The sequence below is a fragment of the Sceloporus occidentalis genome, unplaced genomic scaffold (assembly GCF_023333645.1).
Source record: "Sceloporus occidentalis isolate IW3139 unplaced genomic scaffold, rSceOcc1.0.p SCAF_8, whole genome shotgun sequence".
In the NCBI taxonomy this organism is placed as follows: Eukaryota; Metazoa; Chordata; class Lepidosauria; order Squamata; family Phrynosomatidae; genus Sceloporus; species Sceloporus occidentalis.
Window position 1 is genome coordinate 39,357,903 of NW_028316988.1, and position 19,439 is coordinate 39,377,341.

A 19,439-nucleotide genomic window follows, 5' to 3' on the forward strand; every position below is an offset into this window, starting at 1 on the left:
CCATCCATCCATCCATCTCTTTGTATTATGGGCCTGCTGTGTGTCCTAACTATGGCTGAAAGCTGCTTTCAGGCAGTTACTACAGAATAAAAATGCCAGTTTTCAGGGTCCTCAGCTGGAGGAGAAGGAATTTCAGGGTGAGAGCACTACCTTGAAAACTGTGTTTGCATGCATGGACAGGTTGTTTTTCTTGTCGTTGTCGTTGTGTGCCTTCAAGTCCTTTCCAACTTACGGCGAGGCCATCTGCTGAGGCTGAAAGAGTGTGAGTCGCCCAAGGTCACCCAATGGGTTTCATGAATGAGCAGGGATTTGAACCCTCATCTCCAGAGTTGTAGTCCAATACTCAAACCATCGTGCCACACTAACTCTCAAATGTTGTTGTTTGCCTTTAAGTCATGTCTGACTTATGACAACCCTAAGGCAAACCTATCATGGGATGTTCTTGTCAAGATTTGTTCAGAGGAGGTTTGTCATTGCCGTCTGAGCATGTGCCTTGCCCAAGGTCACCCAGTGGATGCATGAAACATACACATACACTTTTGCCTTTATTTATTAGCCTTGGTGTTCTTTTTAATTGACTAGGGTACTCTGTGCAACTATGGTTGATGCTTAATGTGTCATGCTTAATGAATCCACAGGGGCTTCCCCCTGTGACATCACAAGGAGTCACCCCCTCATTCTCAAGGCCTCCCAGGGCCTGAGATAGTCCTGACCTGGCAACCCTATTACATGCATATATTATATAAATTATACCTTCTGTTGTTGCTTTATGGTCATTATAAGTGGAGGCATTCAGTACTATTGTCTGCAACAACCTCCATGCTCCTGACATAGTGATCCGTGGCTGTTCCATGATGATTTAGAAGATGTGTTTCAGCAGCTGGTGGCAGGTAGAAAAAGGCATCCTCTTGGATCTCCGGGATCCTCCAAGTTCCTGGTGAATGACTTCAGCTTCCTGTAGCTGGCTGCTGAAACACAGCCAACTGCCTCCTGTCTGCCTTCCATCTTCTCCTGGCACTAAACAGTCAATGGGGAGTCGCTCTGGCACCAGATCAGTAAGCATTGTGCAAGAACAGGGAAGAAAGTGTAGTTACAGCTGGTGGAGCTTTAAGTTCTGCCAACACCATCTAGAATCTTGGTTACCTTCAACGTGTTCTTATCAGACTTTTTCCCCCCTTGAAATGTCTGACTTCCTACATGGGCACACTGTCCACACTCTTTTTCCTCCTGTTTCCACTGCCTACACCAGATTCTGGGCTTCATGTTTATTCTGCTTAATCACTAAAGTAGGATTTTCTCAACAAGATTTGGTCAGAGGAGGTTTGTCACTGCCTTCCTCTTGAGCTGAGAGAGTGTGACTTACCCAAGGTCATCCATTGGGTTTCAATGGCTGACCAGGGATTCAAACTCTGGTCTCCCAGAGTCCTAGTCCAAATATGATGATTCCACAGAGATAAATCAGCCTTGGCCATGTAGTGGCACTAGTGGAGGCAAATAAAACTGAATTGTCCCTACTCTAAAACCCCTCTCCAAGCACCAGATTGTCTTCAAGGACTTTTTAGTGGTTGATCCAGTATGATGTTGTTGTGGTGCCAGTGTACATTCACATTGTTTCCAAGTTGTTTATGATGGCCCTGAGGTGAATGCATCCTGGGGCGTTCTTAGCAAGATTTTTTCAGGTGGGTTTGCCCTTGCTCAGAAGAAGCTCTGAGGCTGAGAGAATGTGGATTGCCCAAGACATCCAATGGGTTACCATGGCTAAGTGGGGACTTGAACCCTGGTCTCCAGAGTCAGAGTCCAATGCTCAAACCACTACATCATGCTAACTCTACTATAATATGTAAAGATTATTGTTCAACTAACCAGTTAGTCAATCAATAAAGCAAAATTCTCAGTCAGTGCAATGGGAAGGATTTGTGAACAGGTCTTCCAAGAAGCACAATGAGACAGCCATAATGAAAGACAAGCTCCCATTTTTGAATACACATCTGGCCTATGCTCTCTGTTTCACTATCTTGCATTGAAGAGGATTCATTGTCACTACAGCATGGGAAAACATGAAAATATCTTCCCTGCTGCCATGGCAAAAGGGCCCGTTCCTTCTTCCCTGCCATTCTCTTTCATTCATATTGTTGCACCTTTCTGAGTGCCCTTGGAAAATCACAAATGGCAGAATGGTTTTTACAAGGGTGGGTGTTTTTTTTCTGGAGAGTCATGAAAATGTTCACGAAACCGTCCTCCAATTCATCTCTGCTCCAGTTGCAAACAACTGCCGACAGTCGACATGATTCATTATACCCATAATTCCATGCCACTGGGAGGCACTTGTTAACAGCCTGAAATGTCATTTCAAATAAAGTGTAAAGAACCCGAAGCTCTTAACCTTGCATGCCAGTTCTCCCGCCCATTTAAAAATCAACAAGGAGCCAATCTAATACTAGAAGAGATACTTCAGAGAGGATGTATTAATTTACACTCGATGTCACTGCTGAAATTTATTGCCATGATAAATAAGTATGGGGAGAGGAATAAAACTCTGCTGATGTAAAGAATGAAAAGGGGAAGCATACAGCTTCCAAAAACTTAGATGATGTGATGAGTTTATATATCATCAGCTGAGCTTTGAAGTTTACACACACAGAGAGGCAGCTATTCAAGTCTGGGAGCCAACTTTTCAACTTGCAAATCCTTTGGCTCCTGTAATTTATGACTGGATATCATTTGTTATCAAGATATCATGGCATCAGAGAATAAAAATACAGATGGATATAGACTTCTTCATCTTAATTGTATCTGGGAGATAAAAGTGTTTTCCTGGAAATGGCCACAGATGCCAGTATTATTTTCTGATCAGAAGTCACACTATTTGTAGGCGATAAAGCATCATTCATCTGTGGAACATGTTGCCACATGATGTAGTGATAACCTTTATTGGAAAGAGTTACATTGATGGAAAAATAGGTCTAACAAAAAGTGTATATGGAACCTGCAATTTCCAGGGACACTGTCATACAATGTACACTAAGGATGGGCAATCTATGACCCTTCAGTTATTTGAGGCTTAAATCCAACTGTTAGTTCCAATTAGAGGAGAAACACTGAATCAGTGGAACTTACTTAAGTATTTACTTACTAACTTGCAGTTGATTAAATTAGTCTATTTTCATTAGGTTTAAATTAGATTTAGATTAACTGTTATCTTTAGATATTAGATTGAAGTTCCCATAATCCCCTATGCATCAAAAATCTGGAGAACCTTAGATCCCCAGTAGTTACATATTTATAGTAAGCCCAGTTTTCTGGTGGCACAGTAGTTAAATGTCTGTAGTACTGCAGCCACTCACTCACAAACCACAAGGTTTTGAGTTCAATACCAGCCAGGGACTCAAGATTGACTCAGCTTGGCATCTTTCTGTAGGTTGCTAAAAATGAGTACCCAGCTTGTTGGGGGCAATTAGCTTACACATTGTAAACTGTTTAGAGAGTACATAAGTGCATTGATAAGTGGGCTAGAAATATACTTGCTATTGCTATTCTGTTGGCGCCATAACCCAAACCTTCTCCCACATCCGTCAAGCTCCAGGGAGGCTGCTGTTGCTACTGTTTACCTTGGAGGGAGAGGAAAAAGGAGAAGGAACTCAAATAATGAAAAAGCAGCTAGCTCCAGCTACAAGGGGAAGAGAAAGAAGGTTCTTTCCCTCTTGCAGCTGAGACCAGTCACTTCTTTGTCATCTGTGTCACTCTCCCCAGCCAGGTTAGTAAATAGCTTTTAGCAGGGACCAATCTTGATAGCTGTCAGGGTGGGAGGGAAAAAATTTATGAAGCATCTTCAAACCTTGTCAGCTATATGTTTGGTGGTGCAGAGTAATGTAAAGATGGGTGAAGTGAGAAGGTGTCTACAGAATGCAGTTCCAATGTCTGTAGCTCAGAGTTTAGCAGGTCTTACTGTGTCTCCTTCCTTCCTTCCTTCCTTCCTTCCTTACTTTCTCTCTTTCTCTCTTTCTCTCTTTCTCCCTCCCTTTTCTGTCTGTTTATATTCTCATTCTATATTTATTTTGCTTGTAAATTCGATTGCTTGTGTTAAAAATTTATATTAAAAATATTTTTTTAACAAATAAAAGAAAAGAAACTGACATGTTGGTTTGAAGTAACTTCCCTTCTTTGACAGCAGACTTTCCACTGGCAATGTATTATTTGGAACACTCAGGTGGCTTCCGTATTTCAGAGAAGACGATAAGCATTGAGCTGAACATCAAATGATTAGAATGCGAGAGCAATGTCCCTGCTTTGAATATCAAGTCCCCAAATATGCTTCACTCCTGTCTTGCATGAAGTAGACATTCTCAAACACAAGTGCTAAGCTGACACTGATGTCTTATTTTTTTTAATCTGCAAAGTGTAACTTGTCAGGAGCTACAGGAGCAAATCAGGCTGTACTCTTGAAATGAAAGACATGTTATCCCTCTTGCAAGATGTTCAGTTTAAAAGTGTAGTTATCTTTTTCCCCTTTCACTTTTTCTTCCTTTCACATTATCCTTAAGGGGCTAAATGCATATTGCAGATATCTTGGAGCAAATACACTTTAGGATCCTTGCACCAAAAAGGGGGAAATCCACTGGGGAACAGAAGGATTTGGAAAAAGAGTGGTTAGGGGGAAGAATTAAGCATTCCTTCCCACCAAATCACTGCTTCTTTGTTCTAAGTTCACCTCCCATGATGCCGAGTTTAAATTCAAAAAAGACTTTGGGGTTTAGTTATGTCTGTTTGCATGTAACATGTCATGCACTTAGCCCTTAAGACTGTTTTCTCTTTCTCCATATTGAAGTCTCAATCAATTTCCTTCTTATTTAGCTGCTGCCTGATAGGCAACAACAGGAGAAGCAGCTCTCGGCATGACCCTGGCAAAGAAGCATGTTCAGGCAATATGGAAGTTGGCGACGGGTGGAAAATCATTTTTATAAATTGATCAGACCAATATATGTATATATTAAAAATAGCAAAAGCCTGCGGAAGTTGTTGAGTGGAAGACACATCATGGGGTCCAGTGCAGGGACATTGCCTCTGATAGTTCAGCTTATTATGATGGCAAATCTTTTGGGAGCCAGGTCTGTAGGTACATGTTTGCTCAGGCCCCAGCCCATGGAGTGATAATCGGAAGACTGGAATTGCTTTGGCAGGGGAACTCAGAAATGTTCAGAGTCTGGAGAAAATTAAGGATGGAACAGAGCACTTACATATTATCCTTGGCTGGATCAGGTCTGTAGGCCTTTCTGAAGGATGTCTGTATCTCAACTAGTGCTCCCACTGAACTTGAAAGTTGTCATGATTTCTTTTCTTTCTTTCTTTCTTTCTTTCTTTCTTTCTTTCTTTCTTTTTTTCTTTTTTAAAAACATGTGTTGACCAAGTGTCATCTTGGCTGAGGTGTTCTGCATGATAGTTACCAAAGATGTCTATCTAGCCCAGCTCCAACTGTGAATGCACAGCTATGAACTGGAGCTTCCATGTTCTAAACCATTACAAATTTCATGCTCTTTTGTGAAAGTAGTAAGAAAGTACTAAGAAACACTGCATGTAAATAAGAAATAATGGAAAGCATTTTGGCATGAGCCTGAAGTTTAAGAGGAAATTGTATGATCCAAAGGAAAAGAAGCAGTATACTTTAGTGGACTTTTTCTGCAAACAGGTATCAGACAAAAATCCCAGGCAGACAATGGCATAGGCCAGGAAGAGCAGGGAAAGTTACTTTTATGGATCATAACTTCTAGCCTCCTCCAGTCATCATGGCCATTGGAAGTGGTGGCCCAAAACATATCTTTTTAAACCTCTGATAGACGTGTAGCACGCTTGATCCATTTCAGTGGGAGCACTGCTAACCTTGATCATGGTGATGGCAATTCCTTAAAGTTTTTATGACTTTTGTGGGCTGTGCATCCTTATATTTCTCTGACCTGTTGCTGCTATGTTTCATGCTCCTTTGTAATGCACAGGGATGCCATACCTTGCTTGATGCCCAGGAGGATGCTTACCAGATATACAGATATGGAGGTTTCTTGATCATTTGTATTAGAACAGGGGTGGGCAGTATGCATTCTACCAGGTGTTGCTATACTGCAACTCCCATCAGTTTACATTGACTATTATGCAGTCTGACAATATCTAGATGGCCACCAACTGCACATCTAGATGGCCACTGGTTGCCCATCCCTGGGAAATTCTTCTGGGATGATGTTGGAGATTAGTGGGAGTCAGATAAGACAGAGGAGAAATTGGGATAAACAGGATTTAAGACAGTGTTCATTAACATGAGACCCTTCTGACATTTTTGACTATAAGTGCCATCAGCCCCAGGCAGGAGGGCCAGTACTCAGTGGTCATGGGAGATAGGCCAAAGAGCCAAGAACAGGGAAAGCTGACTTCGAAAGGGGCAGTTACTGAAGTTATTCAGAAGATGAAATTAGGAAGACAGGGGCTGCATTCACACTGCATAACTATACCAGTTTGATATCATTATAACTTCCATAGCTCACTGCTATGGAATTCTGGGAATTGTAGTTTATCGTGGCACCAAAGATCTCTGACATAGAAGGCTAAATGTCTCACAAAACTACAATTCCCAGAATCCCATGACATTGAGTTAAGGCAGTTAGTGGTGTCAAACTGGATTATTTCTGCAGTGGGAGAAAAGCTTGATGTATGTGTATATCTCAGCCAATACAACTCTGGAACAAATAATTAGGGATATTAATTTATATGTACTGTGAAGAGAAAAGAAAACCACAAGGTTTATTGAATCAAAATCCCTATGTTTTCCCAAAGCAAAGATGGAAGTGAATAAGAAGTACCTTTTTTACGCAGAATGATGCTTGCATGTTTCCGACCATTTCTGTTTTCTACGTGGCACGTATAATTGGCCAGATCTGGCTCCTTCACCACATCAAAGATTAAAGTTAGCTCCACGATTTTTTCTCCAAGATGCTCTTTGAGCAGCCTAAAGGAAATAACAAAAGCCGAGGGTTTGTTGAGTTTAAATTGGCATTGAAACTGAAGACAGATGGAATCTTTTCAAAGTCCCCCTCTCTCTGTTTCTCAGACTGCATGGATTACTCTGTAAGGAAACTGCAGAAAATCTCACAGTGGGCAAAAAAGTAAGCAAGGAATTTGGAGTGGGGATAGTTCAACGACAGAGCACCAGGTTTTGTATGCAGAAGCCTCTTGATTCAATTGCTAACATCTCTGCTAAAAAAAAAAAAAGGATACCAAGTTGTAGTGCTGATGGGAAAGGCCTTTCTCTGCTAAGACTTTAGAATCAGGGGGTCAAACCAGATATTAAGGTGAATGTATATTCCCTCTGCAATGGCCAGTCATGAAACACAGCACTCTTAAACTCAAGACATATAGGTGATTGGGTCACTTGAAGAAGTACCTTTTAATATGGGCTAAAGTATCCTGAGTAGATAAATAACTCTGTGTTAGATGTACAAAATAGTCTGGCAGTATATAAGGCAGCATTCTATGTTTCAATTATATTGTGCCTTCTTTCAGAACTTAGGAAAAGGCGATATAATGACGTGCTAAAGCCATACAAATGCAATGAGTCCTCTTTTACAGAGACCAGTTTTCTATCTGAAGAACTATCACAGAGGAAAGCCTTCTCTAGATCTGACTTAAAAGTCTTGAATCTTCACATATAAATTAGCACACCAACTCTATGCAAATCCTTTATTTTCTTTTTTGGTGATGTGCAAGAAGCCACATTATTAAGTCATATAACTGAGGAGTAAATATTTTGCATCACACTACTACTACTACTGCTACTACTACTACTCAGTAATGGATAGCTTTAACAAATCATTATATTTAGTTTTCTTAAAAATAACTTTCTAAGCTCTTCCTAAAGTCTATTCAAATATGATGTGTGTGTGTGGCATTTAAAAAATAGGGCTATATCTGCATGCAGAAATAATGCAGTTGACCATCTCTTTACCTGCCATGGCTCAATGCTATGAAATTCTGAGATCTGTACTTTTGTGAGGTATGTAGCCTTCTCTGCCAGAGAGCTCTAGCATTATTACAAACTAAAATCCAAGGATTTCATAGCACTGAGCCATGGCAATTAAAAAGGTGTCAAACGGCATTATTTCTGCAGTGAAGATGCAGCCTAGGTTGCTGAATATGCATACTTGCCAGTGAACCTGGGAATGATCTTTAGGACATCAAATTCCATGTGGTCATTTTTCAGCACCAGATGTGGTATGGTGTGAGAAGGGAAGTTAAAAGTGTTACAGCAGATATTAACAGAACAGTCCTGCAAAACCGTCTTGCTTCTTCCATTGCAAAATCTCAGGGGAAGAAGAAGCAAAGAGAGTATTAGACTGGCACCTCAAAAGATTGTACAGCTGCAAATTAAGCTTTGTATCAGCTCAGCCATGCCTGGCAGTTTGGGGGCTTGTTCACAACATGGACATGTTCAGATGGACAACTTTACACAGTGGCAACAGCTATGAAGAGAAAATTGTGTCCTTATTAGAAGGTAATTGCCAGATGGTCATCTGAGTGGGCTTTCTTTCCAGAAGAAACTACGCATACAGTGTCTATTCGTACATGGTTGAAAAGAGGTCACCAGTTCCCTTTGGTTCACATCAATGTAATTCTTTCATTGGCTTTGGGTACCTTTTTATCAGATAATGCTGGGTGCAGTTACCCTATGCCATGACACACAGGGAGCTGATTTGCTCTTCCGGTAGTAATAGGATCTGAAAGATGGATGGTCTCCTGCAACACCAAGGCTTTTCAGGGCCCAAAGCAAAAAGAACAATCTAAATGGTGTTCTTACAAACCAGATAGGCCATAATATAGGTCAAGATCCTGTTCAGCATGTGTGTTGTGGAAATATACATTCACACAGTTCCACAAGGCTGGACAAGTGATTGTGCAGAAGTGATTGTGCAACTGCATATCTTCCAACTGTCCTGATTTGGCAGCAATAGTCTCAATTAATCCTCTGTTGTCCCACTTTTCAGCTGCTTTTAAAATGTCCCAGTTTTTCTCTCCTCCTCCCACCTTCCTCCTTTGACCTCACTCAGGTGGGATACAGACTGCCCCTTTGGGGCAGCCTGCACTCACCCCTTTCCCCAATGGATTGGGGCCTCAGCTGCCACAGCGGCAGCCCCGGAGGCCCCGACCCACCACTTTCTCCCTGTATCGCTGGCTTGGCCGTTTAAACACCATGCCAGCGATATGCGTGGCAGAAGGAACTCCTTCTGGTGCTGCTGAAAGGGCGTCACAAGCGCCCTGCAGCGGTGCCAGGACATCACATCCGTGCCATGCCATTTCACTGCGGCACGGCCGTAACATCGTAATGGCGGCGCCCATGTAGACAGGGCACCACCATTACAACACCGCGGTTACGTGCTAGGGTTGCAGGGCGTCTGGAAAGGACATCCTGAGGCAACCCTAGCACATATCCAGGCTGGCGCTTTGCACCGGTCTGGATACCGCCTCAGTTTACTTTAACTGGTGCAAACTGAGTTCAAAATGCAAAACTAATTCACATTCACCAATGGCGAGGAATAGGAGAAGGCAGACTCTTGCCTTTCCCAGGAGACTAAGCAAAAGCAAACTACTACTGCATCTTCTCCTAGCTCATATTTACTTCCTCATTAGTGACACCTCTTAGTTAAAGTTTACATGTATGTGACAGCCAGACATTTAATAATAATAATAATAATAATAATGATAGGATTTATTTATATGCTGCCCAATCACTGGGAATCCGGGAGGCTTACAACAGAGGGGATAATAGACGGTTCCCTGACCTCAGGCTTACAATCTAAAAGACACGACACAAAAGGAGAAGGGAATGGTGAGGGGGGGAGGGGATCGGGTCCAGCATTCTTCTCTCCCTCTGAGGCCTGGACCAAGGCAGATGGACCGGAGGGAGGGCTCTTCTTCTTCAGGCTAGTCCTGGTGTAGCTGGGCCAGCCTATTCTCTCCCTCACAGGCCGAAAGATGACAGTTATGGAGGGAGGAGCCTCTTTTTTCAGGCTAGCCCCGATGGAGCTGGGGCAGCCTATTCTCTCCCTCACAGGCCGAAAGATGACAGTTAAGGAGGGAGGAGCCTTTTTCTTCAGGCTAGCCCCGATGGAGCTGGGCCAGCCTATTCTCTCCCTCACAAGCTGAAAGATGACAGTTATGGAGGGAGGAGCCTCTTTCTTCCTTGTTGTGCATTTAAGAAATATGCCTTACTATGTTCCATACTTGTGTACTGGCACACTAAATTTCAGCTTCAAATTGGTGCATCTACGCTGTAGAAATAATGCAGCTGGACACTACTTTAAGAGCTGTAGCTCCATCCTACAGAATCCTGGGATTTGTAGTTTTACAAGGTCTTTAGTCTTCTCGGCCAAAGAGTGCTGGTGCCTCACCAAACTACAAATCCCAGATTCCATAGAATGGAGCCATGGCAGTTAAAGTGGTATCAAGCTGCATCATTTCTACAGTATAGATGCACCCTTAGTTTATATTAAGATCCTTCAAAATGTTAATTCCCTGTCCTGTGCTTTAGCTGAAGATCTGAAGTATGCTTTGGTTGCAGATACTCTTCTTGTAACCAAATTTTTTCAAATGGAGGTACTGCCTCTTCTCAGTAGCGAATGTGCAATCTCACAGCAGCGATCAGTGTTTATTTTTATTTTGCTTTATTTCTTTGCTTATAATTCTTCATGTTGACAGTGGCTTCAAGATCTCCTAATTAACTTGTGTGGGTGAAAGTGCAGAGATAAATTAATGAGGGAGGAGAAAATAAGGGTTTAATTTAAAATTTCTCCATCCTCACCCTCCATACTTCTAATATGGACCACATTTTTTTCTTATCTTAACAGATAATAAATAGGCAAGATCGTGCGTAGACTGGGGTCGGGTGCAACATGGACACTTTAATAGAGTCTTCCAAGCAAGTCCTCTTGAGAGATTTGTGGACTGTTTATATGGACTTGGCCAAAGAATGGGGAAAAAATTAGCAACTGATAGCATGATTTATATATTATGAAATCCAAAGCGGCACATTTTCCTCCAGCATGGCAAAGCAATGGCATTAAAATTCGTTTCAGGTTCCGTTCCCAATCAGGCACAATTCACAGCCCTCCAGGCTGACTTAAAGACTATTATGTCTTGTTTTAAGTGGGCCAGTTCAATTTACACAATGTTTTTATTATAGTTCTTAAAAATCCACCTGGTAAAGAATGTTTCATTCTTCCTTCTTCCACACTCCCACCCCCTCAATCTGCCATTCCTTTCTGTAGCAGTTCAGGGGGACTCAGGGCTGAGGCAAATAGCAAGATTTCAAAGCCTGAGGTGGAAAAGCTTCCAGTGATGTCTGTTCATTCTAGGTCAAAGCTGACCCTACAATCAGTGGTGTCACCAAGCTTGGTGACAACCGGTGTTGGGGGCTGCTGTGGAGGGCAATGGCAGTGGCCTGTCCTGCCCTTGTCCATCCACCACAGCAGAAGGAGAGCCTGACCAGTGTCACCCTCCCTTTGGGATGTCACCTGGTGTGGACCGAATCTAACTAGTGACACCACTGCTTACCATTAGGCATAGTGAGGCAACTGTCTTAGACAGCAGACGATGGGGGTCAGCATCTTCTTGTGGCTTGTTATCTGGTTCCATGACAAGCAATACATTCTAGAAGAGTTTATTCCACAGATGCTGGCAAAACGTCAGGAATAAACTCTTCTAGAACATGGCCACATAGCCTGAAAAACCCACAAAAATGTACCCTGTTTTGTTTTGTTTTGTTTTTGCTTGAGCAGGGAATCATATCCTGATCTCCAGAGTCATAGTCCAGCACTGAAACCAGAACACCTTGCGAGCATTTCAACAGGTGTGGCTGGTTATCTGGTTGCATGATAAGCAACACTTTCTGAAATTCCCTCTTCTACCCAACCATTAAAGATACAGGAGCCCCCTTCAGTTTTCACTCTGGCAATCCTGGGGGCCATTCAGACTACCTTTTGTACCAAATTGTAACCCAGATTAAAAGTCAGAAGTTCCCATTAGCACCGGTTTAAACACATCAGAATTAGGGTCTTTCACACCCGATCCAGGGCAAATCCCCCTTGGAGCGGTTTTTCCGAAACTGGATTATTTCCCATGTCTTTTAAGAAAACCCGTTTCTTCCCTGCTGCCGGCAAATGTGAACTTGGCCCCGGTCATGATCGGTTCAAGATCAGGGGAGGGATTTGGGTCAGAGGGAGGGCAGAAGGCGGAACATGCCTCCCCTCTCACACCAGTCGCTTTGCAAGCGGCATTTTGGGGGTAATTTTATTGTTGACAGATTATGCGAATGCTTGTTCTACAAGTTGATGCATATTGATAGAATGTGTCTGCTTGCGCTACATTTCCCTTTCATTTGCTTGCTGCTGGCATGGCACCTCACTTTGCAAGTGGCATTTTTTTAAAAACAATTTGTGTGTATGACAGAATATGCGAATGCTACAATGCAAATGTTACAAATGTTTCCCTCTCAATTTGGCCAGTGCTTGTGCTACATGTGTGTATGTAAGGAGAGATGGCATTCTGGGGTGGCAATTGGAAGGAAAGCAGATGCAGAGATGGCATTCAGGTGGCCTCCCCTGAAAGCGACATTTGTTGTTGTTGTTGTTGTTGTTGTTGTTGTTGTTGTTATTATTATTATTGTGACAGATTATGGGAAGGGAAGAGGATGGCGTCCTGGGGGGGGGGGAAGCAAGGGCTTCGGAGGTGGCATTGGGCTGGAAGGGAAGGGAAGAGGTTCCAAAGAGGAGGAAATGCTGAGCTGGCAGCAAAAGGGAAGCTAGAGGCTAGCATTCAGAGGGAAGGCTGTGGAAACCCATGACTTTGGGGGAGTCACACTCTCTCAGCCTCAGGGTAAAGACAATAGCAAATCTCCTCAGAACAAATCTTGCCAAGAAAACCCCAGGATGGGGTCGTTTTAGGGTTGCCATAATCTGTAGTGACCCAAATACACACAACACACACACACACCTGGAGGTTTTAAAATTTGACAAGTTGACAGAATATGCTCACACTGCCGCCAGTTTTTTTTTAAAAAGGAGGGGGGAAAGCACCCATTTGGTTGGCCAATGGCTGTAGGATATGTCATCTTTGATGAAAGCAGAAGTGAATTTGATTGACAACAAAGGAGGCTCCATTTTAAAGTGGTACTGCAAATGTGAACTTGATAGGAAAGGGTAGTGGGCACTTGTAACTGGGCTGACTCGGTATGGGGGCAACCAGATCTTCCCAGTTCTATCTAGAGCAAATGGGCTAGTGAGAACAAGGCCCTGGTTGGATCCTATCTGAACATTGGCAAATCAGAGGTAAGACCCCAAAAGGATCAGAACAGTGTCAATAAAACAAGGCATCGCTCAGCTAGGGCATCATTAGATGTGGAAAACAGAAGAGAGAAGTTGGTGTGAACTGAGCTACACCCTGGGTGCATATTATGCTTAAATTACAGGCTTAATTCAGGGATTCAATTTCTCTTAGAAGAGGCCAATCCATCTTTCAGACCCAGTTACTACCAGAAGATCAAATCAGTTCTCTTTGTCCTGGCACAAGACAACTGCAACTGGCATTATCTTTACATCTGAATGCTAAACAAGTACCCAAACCAATGAAAGAATTGTATTGATGAGCACCAAAGGGCACTGGGAACCTCTTTTCAGGACATGAGCAGCCCTAGTATATGTACTTCCTTCTGAAAAAGGAAATATAGCCCACTCTGATGCTAGAAGCAGACCATCTGTCAACTACCTTCTAGACGAGGAAACAATTCTCTGTTCAGCATAAACAGCCTGTTAAGTGTACCATTTGAAGACATCAGTTCCTCTCAGACTACAGAAAGGGGAGAATAAGAGTCTCTTCCACCCTCATCATCCATACCTGATTTCGCCTTCTTTAATGTGGTTTTCAAGTTCTTCAATAAATCTCTCTCCTCGTGTCCAGTAGATCATGGGACCTGACTCTCCACTAAATCCAAAGAAGGCTTTGCAGGCAACAGTCAGTGGCTGACCTGGGAAGAAACACAACACAGGGAAGTTAGGCAGATGGTTTTTTGCAGGAGGAGAGAGGGAAAGTACACCTTTTGCTTCTCAAGTGTTAACAGTTACATCCTCAGTGGGGGAAAAGGTATAATGGTACTTGAAAGACCTGGCTGTGGAAAACAGAACAATCATGAGATTCTTTGCACATGATACAGCATTTCCTCCCATTTGAGGTTTCCTCTCCTTAATCCAAATTTGAAAATCTTATATTTTCTCTGGGTTTTCATCTTTTTCTGCAGAGATGATGGGCAACTGCCTTCCAACGTGGTCCCCATAAGCCGCCTGGTGCTGCTGCTGCAGGTATGAGTTGCTCTGAGGTCAGAACAAGTTGCCCAGCATTGCCCAGCATTGATAGCAAGGACGGGTGTCTCATTGTGATCTTAGTGGTGGTGTTAGTTGACAAATGGGGATCACATGGGAAGGCAACTACCTGTTGTTACACAGGTAGCTGGGGGAATTTGGGCTCAGATCCTCCGGTGGTAGCCCAGAGTATTCTACTCCTGGGAGAAAGTCATATTGAACATGGTGACAATTCATTTGTTGTGCATCTTGAAGGTGTTTCTGACTTATGGTAATCCTAAAGTGAATCTATCACAGGGATTTCTCAGCATGGTTGGTCAGAGGGGTTTCCCATTGCCTTCTACACGGCAGCAAGAGTTTGACTTTTCCAAGTACAGCCGGCCCTTCTTATACACCGATTTCTTATACATGGATTCAAGCATCCACGGTTTGAAAATGTTAAAAAAAAGTATAAATTTCAAAGATCAAACTTTGATTTTCCATTTTTTTTTATAAGGGACTCCATTTTGCTATGTCATTATATTTAATGGGACTTGAGCATCCAAGGATTTTGTTATCCACAGGGGATCTTGGAACCAAACCCCAGCATATAACAAGGGTCCACTGTAGACTGAAAGAGTTCCCATGGTTGAGCAGGGATCTGAACCCTAGTTGCCAGAGCCCTGGTTCAACATTCAAACCACTACACCATGTCGGTTCTCATAACAGTGCTTCTGAGTAAACACACATAGTAATGTGTCATGTAATAGACTTCAGTTTTTAGCATCCTTCTGTTTTGTGCATGCCTGTGTGTCTGTCTCTGTGTGTAGCTCGTCGTTGACTTTAATGGAAAAAGACACTTACAGCAATGTGAGAAAGAAGGCGGAAAAGTGCTTTGGTCAATCAAAATTGACAGCATCTGCCCTTTATGTGGCACAGCATGCTGGGCGGTAAGCACTAGTTGAACAGCTGAGGCAATGTGTTTCCTATTCACTGACCCAGCAAGGTTTCCTTTTAAAAAATAATAAATTGGAGGAAATGAAAATACTCCAGAGAGACATCTAATTTCTACAAATGCTGAGTAAATTTCCTGAAGAGGCTCATACGGTTAGAAGAAATAACAAAACAAAACAAAGCAGAAATCCAATAAAATAATGAAGTTAAAATCAGGAATCGCACTTTCCGTACATTAAGCAAACAATGCTTGCGGAGCTCAAATTGCTATTAAGTGCTGAATTTACAGCTGGGGGAAAAGGACAAACAGACTGATCTTAACTGTTTTTTACTTAAAGGTAAGTGTTGTTGGTTTGAATATGCTTCTGAGTACACATAGTTTAGGTTGTGATTTCAAATGTATGGAAAATACTCCCTCTACATTATGATACTTGGCTATTGACTTATATTTGGGTTGTGTTTGTAAGGTATGTGTGCTGTGGAAGAGCATATGGCTTGGAGTGTGGGATTTCAAGGTTACAAGAGGCTGGAAGTGAATGTGGTATGGAACCAGTTTCAAGTGGCAGTGCCTATATCACACCCTCAGAGGTTGAAAACAAGGAACCAAGCATTGACTACATGGCTGAGCATCTTGTTGTGACCTCAGAGGTAGCAAGTCATGCCAGTGATGGTAGCTCCAGATAGCACAGCATGACATGTGTCAAAGGCACCTGGTGTCACTGTGGAGTGCTCCAGATTTTCCTGGAAACTCAATAGCTAAAGGTACATCTTTTTAATCCAGCTTAAGTGAGGTATGAGCTGGATTTGGTGTAGAACTGGTGACACATCATGATGAGAATCCACATTTGAATCAGGGCTTTGGCCCTGTGTTGTGAAGACAGGCGCCATAACAGCATGGAGAAACTGGTTCATTTGGCCTGTGTAGACATTCCCTTATCTTTCAAACACGAGGAAGAAGATTTCCTGCAGGATGCAGCCTATTCAGCAGCCTGAAAATAAATATTTTGGGGGGCTGTATCTCCCCAAATCCCTCACCACAAATGGCCAAGCTCTGTTTTGCATCCAGTAGCGATGGTTTGCTGTTGTTGTATGCCTTCAGGTTGTTCTGGACCCTAAGGTGACCCGATAATGGGGTTTTCTTGGCATGTTTTGTTCAGAGAATGTTAGCTATTGCCTTCCCCTGAGGCTGAGAGAGCGTGACTTTCCCAAGGTCATCCAGAGAGTTTCATGGCCGAGTTGGGAATTGAAACCTGGTCTAATCCAGTTCTAAAATCAGCAAGCATGGCTTTCACTGCCCTGACTCTTGGATGAGGGGTGTCCAGCTAGGTGTCAGATGCAGTTTAATTGCATGGTGTATTTTAGAAAGAACTCAGAAGCATTCTGTTGTGTTTTTTTAATTACTTTTTTTCAGCATCTCCCTCCATTTATCTAATTAAACATCAAAGGCCTACTGAATGTCTAGGGTATCTTTGTTTCAGATCAATGTCCCTTTTGGCCATCACAAGTTAAGCCAGAGAGTTTAAAGATGGTGTTGGAGGGGAAACGAGAACACAGTTGCTGTATTCCTGATGAATTAACATTTAATAGGATATTTCAAGTGACAAAAGGGAAGGAGGGCTGAACAAGAACGTTGGAACATCATTAATTCTCCACTTTAAAGTAGGGTCACCTTGGTACATGAAAGCCTCCTGGTTCCAAGCAAAAGTCTCTTCTCAAGCTTTCTCCTTCCACTCTGTCAATCAGATCTGTTTGTTGCAAATTCCCCGCTGATAAGATCGCAACATCCCTACTGACTGGCTAGAATGACATCTGAAAGCTGGATTGCATTTTTGCACTTTTAAGGTGCTGCCTCCTGTGCAATAGCACTCCCTCCCACTGTCCCCATATGGCAGCCCCAAGTAATCCTCTACCATCTGATTTTTTCAACCGCTTTTAAAGTGCCCCAGATTCTTTCTCTTCCCCATTCCCCCTTGGTCCATTTGCTGCAAATTATTATTTTTAAGTATTATATCTTCATTCATAAATTTTATAAAAAGGATAGACACATAATACACAGAACACAGTTCTATGAAGGCATAAGAAAATGGAAAAACAACACACATACACACAACCCCCCCATACAGTTGGTTCTCCTTATCCACAGATTTTTTTATCCATGGATTCAAGCATCCACAGCTTGAAAATATTCCAGAAAGTATAAATTCCAAATAGCAAACCTTGATTTCCCATTTTATATAAGGGACACCATCTTACTATGCCATTGCATTTAATGGGACTTGAGCATCCACAGATTTTGTTATCCATAGGGGGTCCTGGAACTAAACCCCAGCAGATAACAAGGGCTCAGTGTATATATTATGCAACTTCTTTACCAGCTTGCACTCCACCATTGAACCCACAATGTGATATTCACACCCTCACAATAAGACATCCCCACATATGCCCCCACTCAGCCATAACAACCTCAATTGAACATTAGGGAGCAAAAAATAACTCCCTAATGGTTTCTATCCAATTTTGTGGTGGTGTGTTTGGGATGGAAATATTCATTGAATATTCTTTGTGTCTTTGAGATCCTTCACTAGGGAGAAGAAATATAATAATCTCCCAGGAAATTTCAGCTTAACTAATATCAAATGAAAGTAGGCACAATGCCAGATTTTAGCTCTCCACCTGGAAAGATGCCTTCCAGGTACCTATTGACCTTCCCATATAATTCTTGTTGGACTGAGGGCTGCATTTGTTGCTTGCTCTCCCTGTTTGCCACTTTCCTCCATTTAATGCATGATGGGCAACATTTGAACCCCTACATATTTTTGGATCTCAGTTTCAGTCATTGCTGCCCAATAGTTATGGCTAATGAGAGTTACAGTCCAAAAACATCTGAAGGCTCCAGTTGCCCACTTAGGAGTATTTCTCCACAGCACTATAGCACTTTGATGCCACTTTAACCTCCATGGTTTGATGTTATTTTGTGGGTTTGGTTGGGGTGGGAGAGGATAAGTCTTCTTTCCCCTCAGTTTGCACTGATGGTGCATCTATACTGGGGAAATAATGCAGTTTGACACCACTTTAAGTGGAATCCTGGGATCTGTAGTTTTGCAAGGTCTTTAGCTTTCTCTGCCAAAGAATGCTGGTGTCTCAAAAAATTACAAATCCGGGGATTCTGTAGGATGGAGCCATGGTCATTAATGTGCTATCAAATTGCATTATTTCCACAGTTTAGATGCACCCCGAGTAAATCCCTATGTTTTTATTCCCCATTGAAATTAACAACACAGTTCTTATTATATTCACTCTGAAATAAATCCCATTCCTTCCATGACATTTGTCCCTGCCCTCCGCTCTGGATTATGCTGTAAGCTTCTGGGAGCAGAGACCTATCTTTATTTTTTTTTGTATTGTACTAAGTGCATTTTTAATTGTTACTGTTTTTGCCATCATAATCATGAAAATTAGAATTATTACTTTTAGTCTGCTGAACAAGATCATCTGAGAGTATAATGTAAATATAGATATTTAGCACTAGAGGGTGCCCTTGCAATCCAAGAACAAACTTTATAGTCTAAGGTCTGGAAATGGGATTCAGTTAAAACCGATGGTCTTTCTGCTCAATAGATTTTAGAGATCTAAATAAAACTTGCAGTTTTTTGCATCATTGGGGAGAATAGGCATCACGATATATCTGAAGCTCAGTTGCAAGATTTTTCTCACCTTGGCAATTTTGGGAGTGAAAAATTCACTTAAACAAAAGAATAATTTTTTTGTGTGCAAAAAATGTTTTTGTGCAGAAAATGTTGCCTGTTGCAACAAACTAATATTTTCTGTTCAATACATAGTTGTTTTTTTTTTAAAAAATGCAATGATTTCTGTATAAAGACATTTTTGCACAAAATCAAGGCTTTTGGGCAAATTTTTCAAATTCGTCCCAAAGTAAATTTTTTTGAGAAAACTATGCAAAAACCCCCATGAGCTGCACAGTTAGGAGAAAATTGTTGAAATCCGTTGTTCATGCCCCAAAGAACGAAATCACCATAGATTCAACCCTTAGTTTAGAGAACTGCAAATAGGAGATGTCTGTTCTGCAAAATACAGACTGCAAAATGCAAGATGGCAACAACA

At 42.1% G+C, this 19,439-nt stretch overlaps 1 protein-coding gene across 4 annotated transcripts in view; it reads right to left on the minus strand.

The window, feature by feature from the left end:
* The window catches only part of LOC149308718 (X-linked interleukin-1 receptor accessory protein-like 2), a 473,813-nt gene that overhangs the window by 14,455 nt on the left and 439,919 nt on the right, over window positions 1-19,439 (minus strand). For all 4 annotated transcript variants that reach the window (XM_089537157.1, XM_089537158.1, XM_089537155.1 and 1 more), the window contains 2 exons: window positions 13,924-14,053; window positions 6,843-6,988 (listed from right to left, as the gene is read on the minus strand). In XM_089537157.1, coding sequence (XP_089393283.1) covers window positions 6,843-6,988; window positions 13,924-14,053 — 276 coding nt within the window. The remainder of the gene's footprint in view (window positions 1-6,842; window positions 6,989-13,923; window positions 14,054-19,439) is intronic.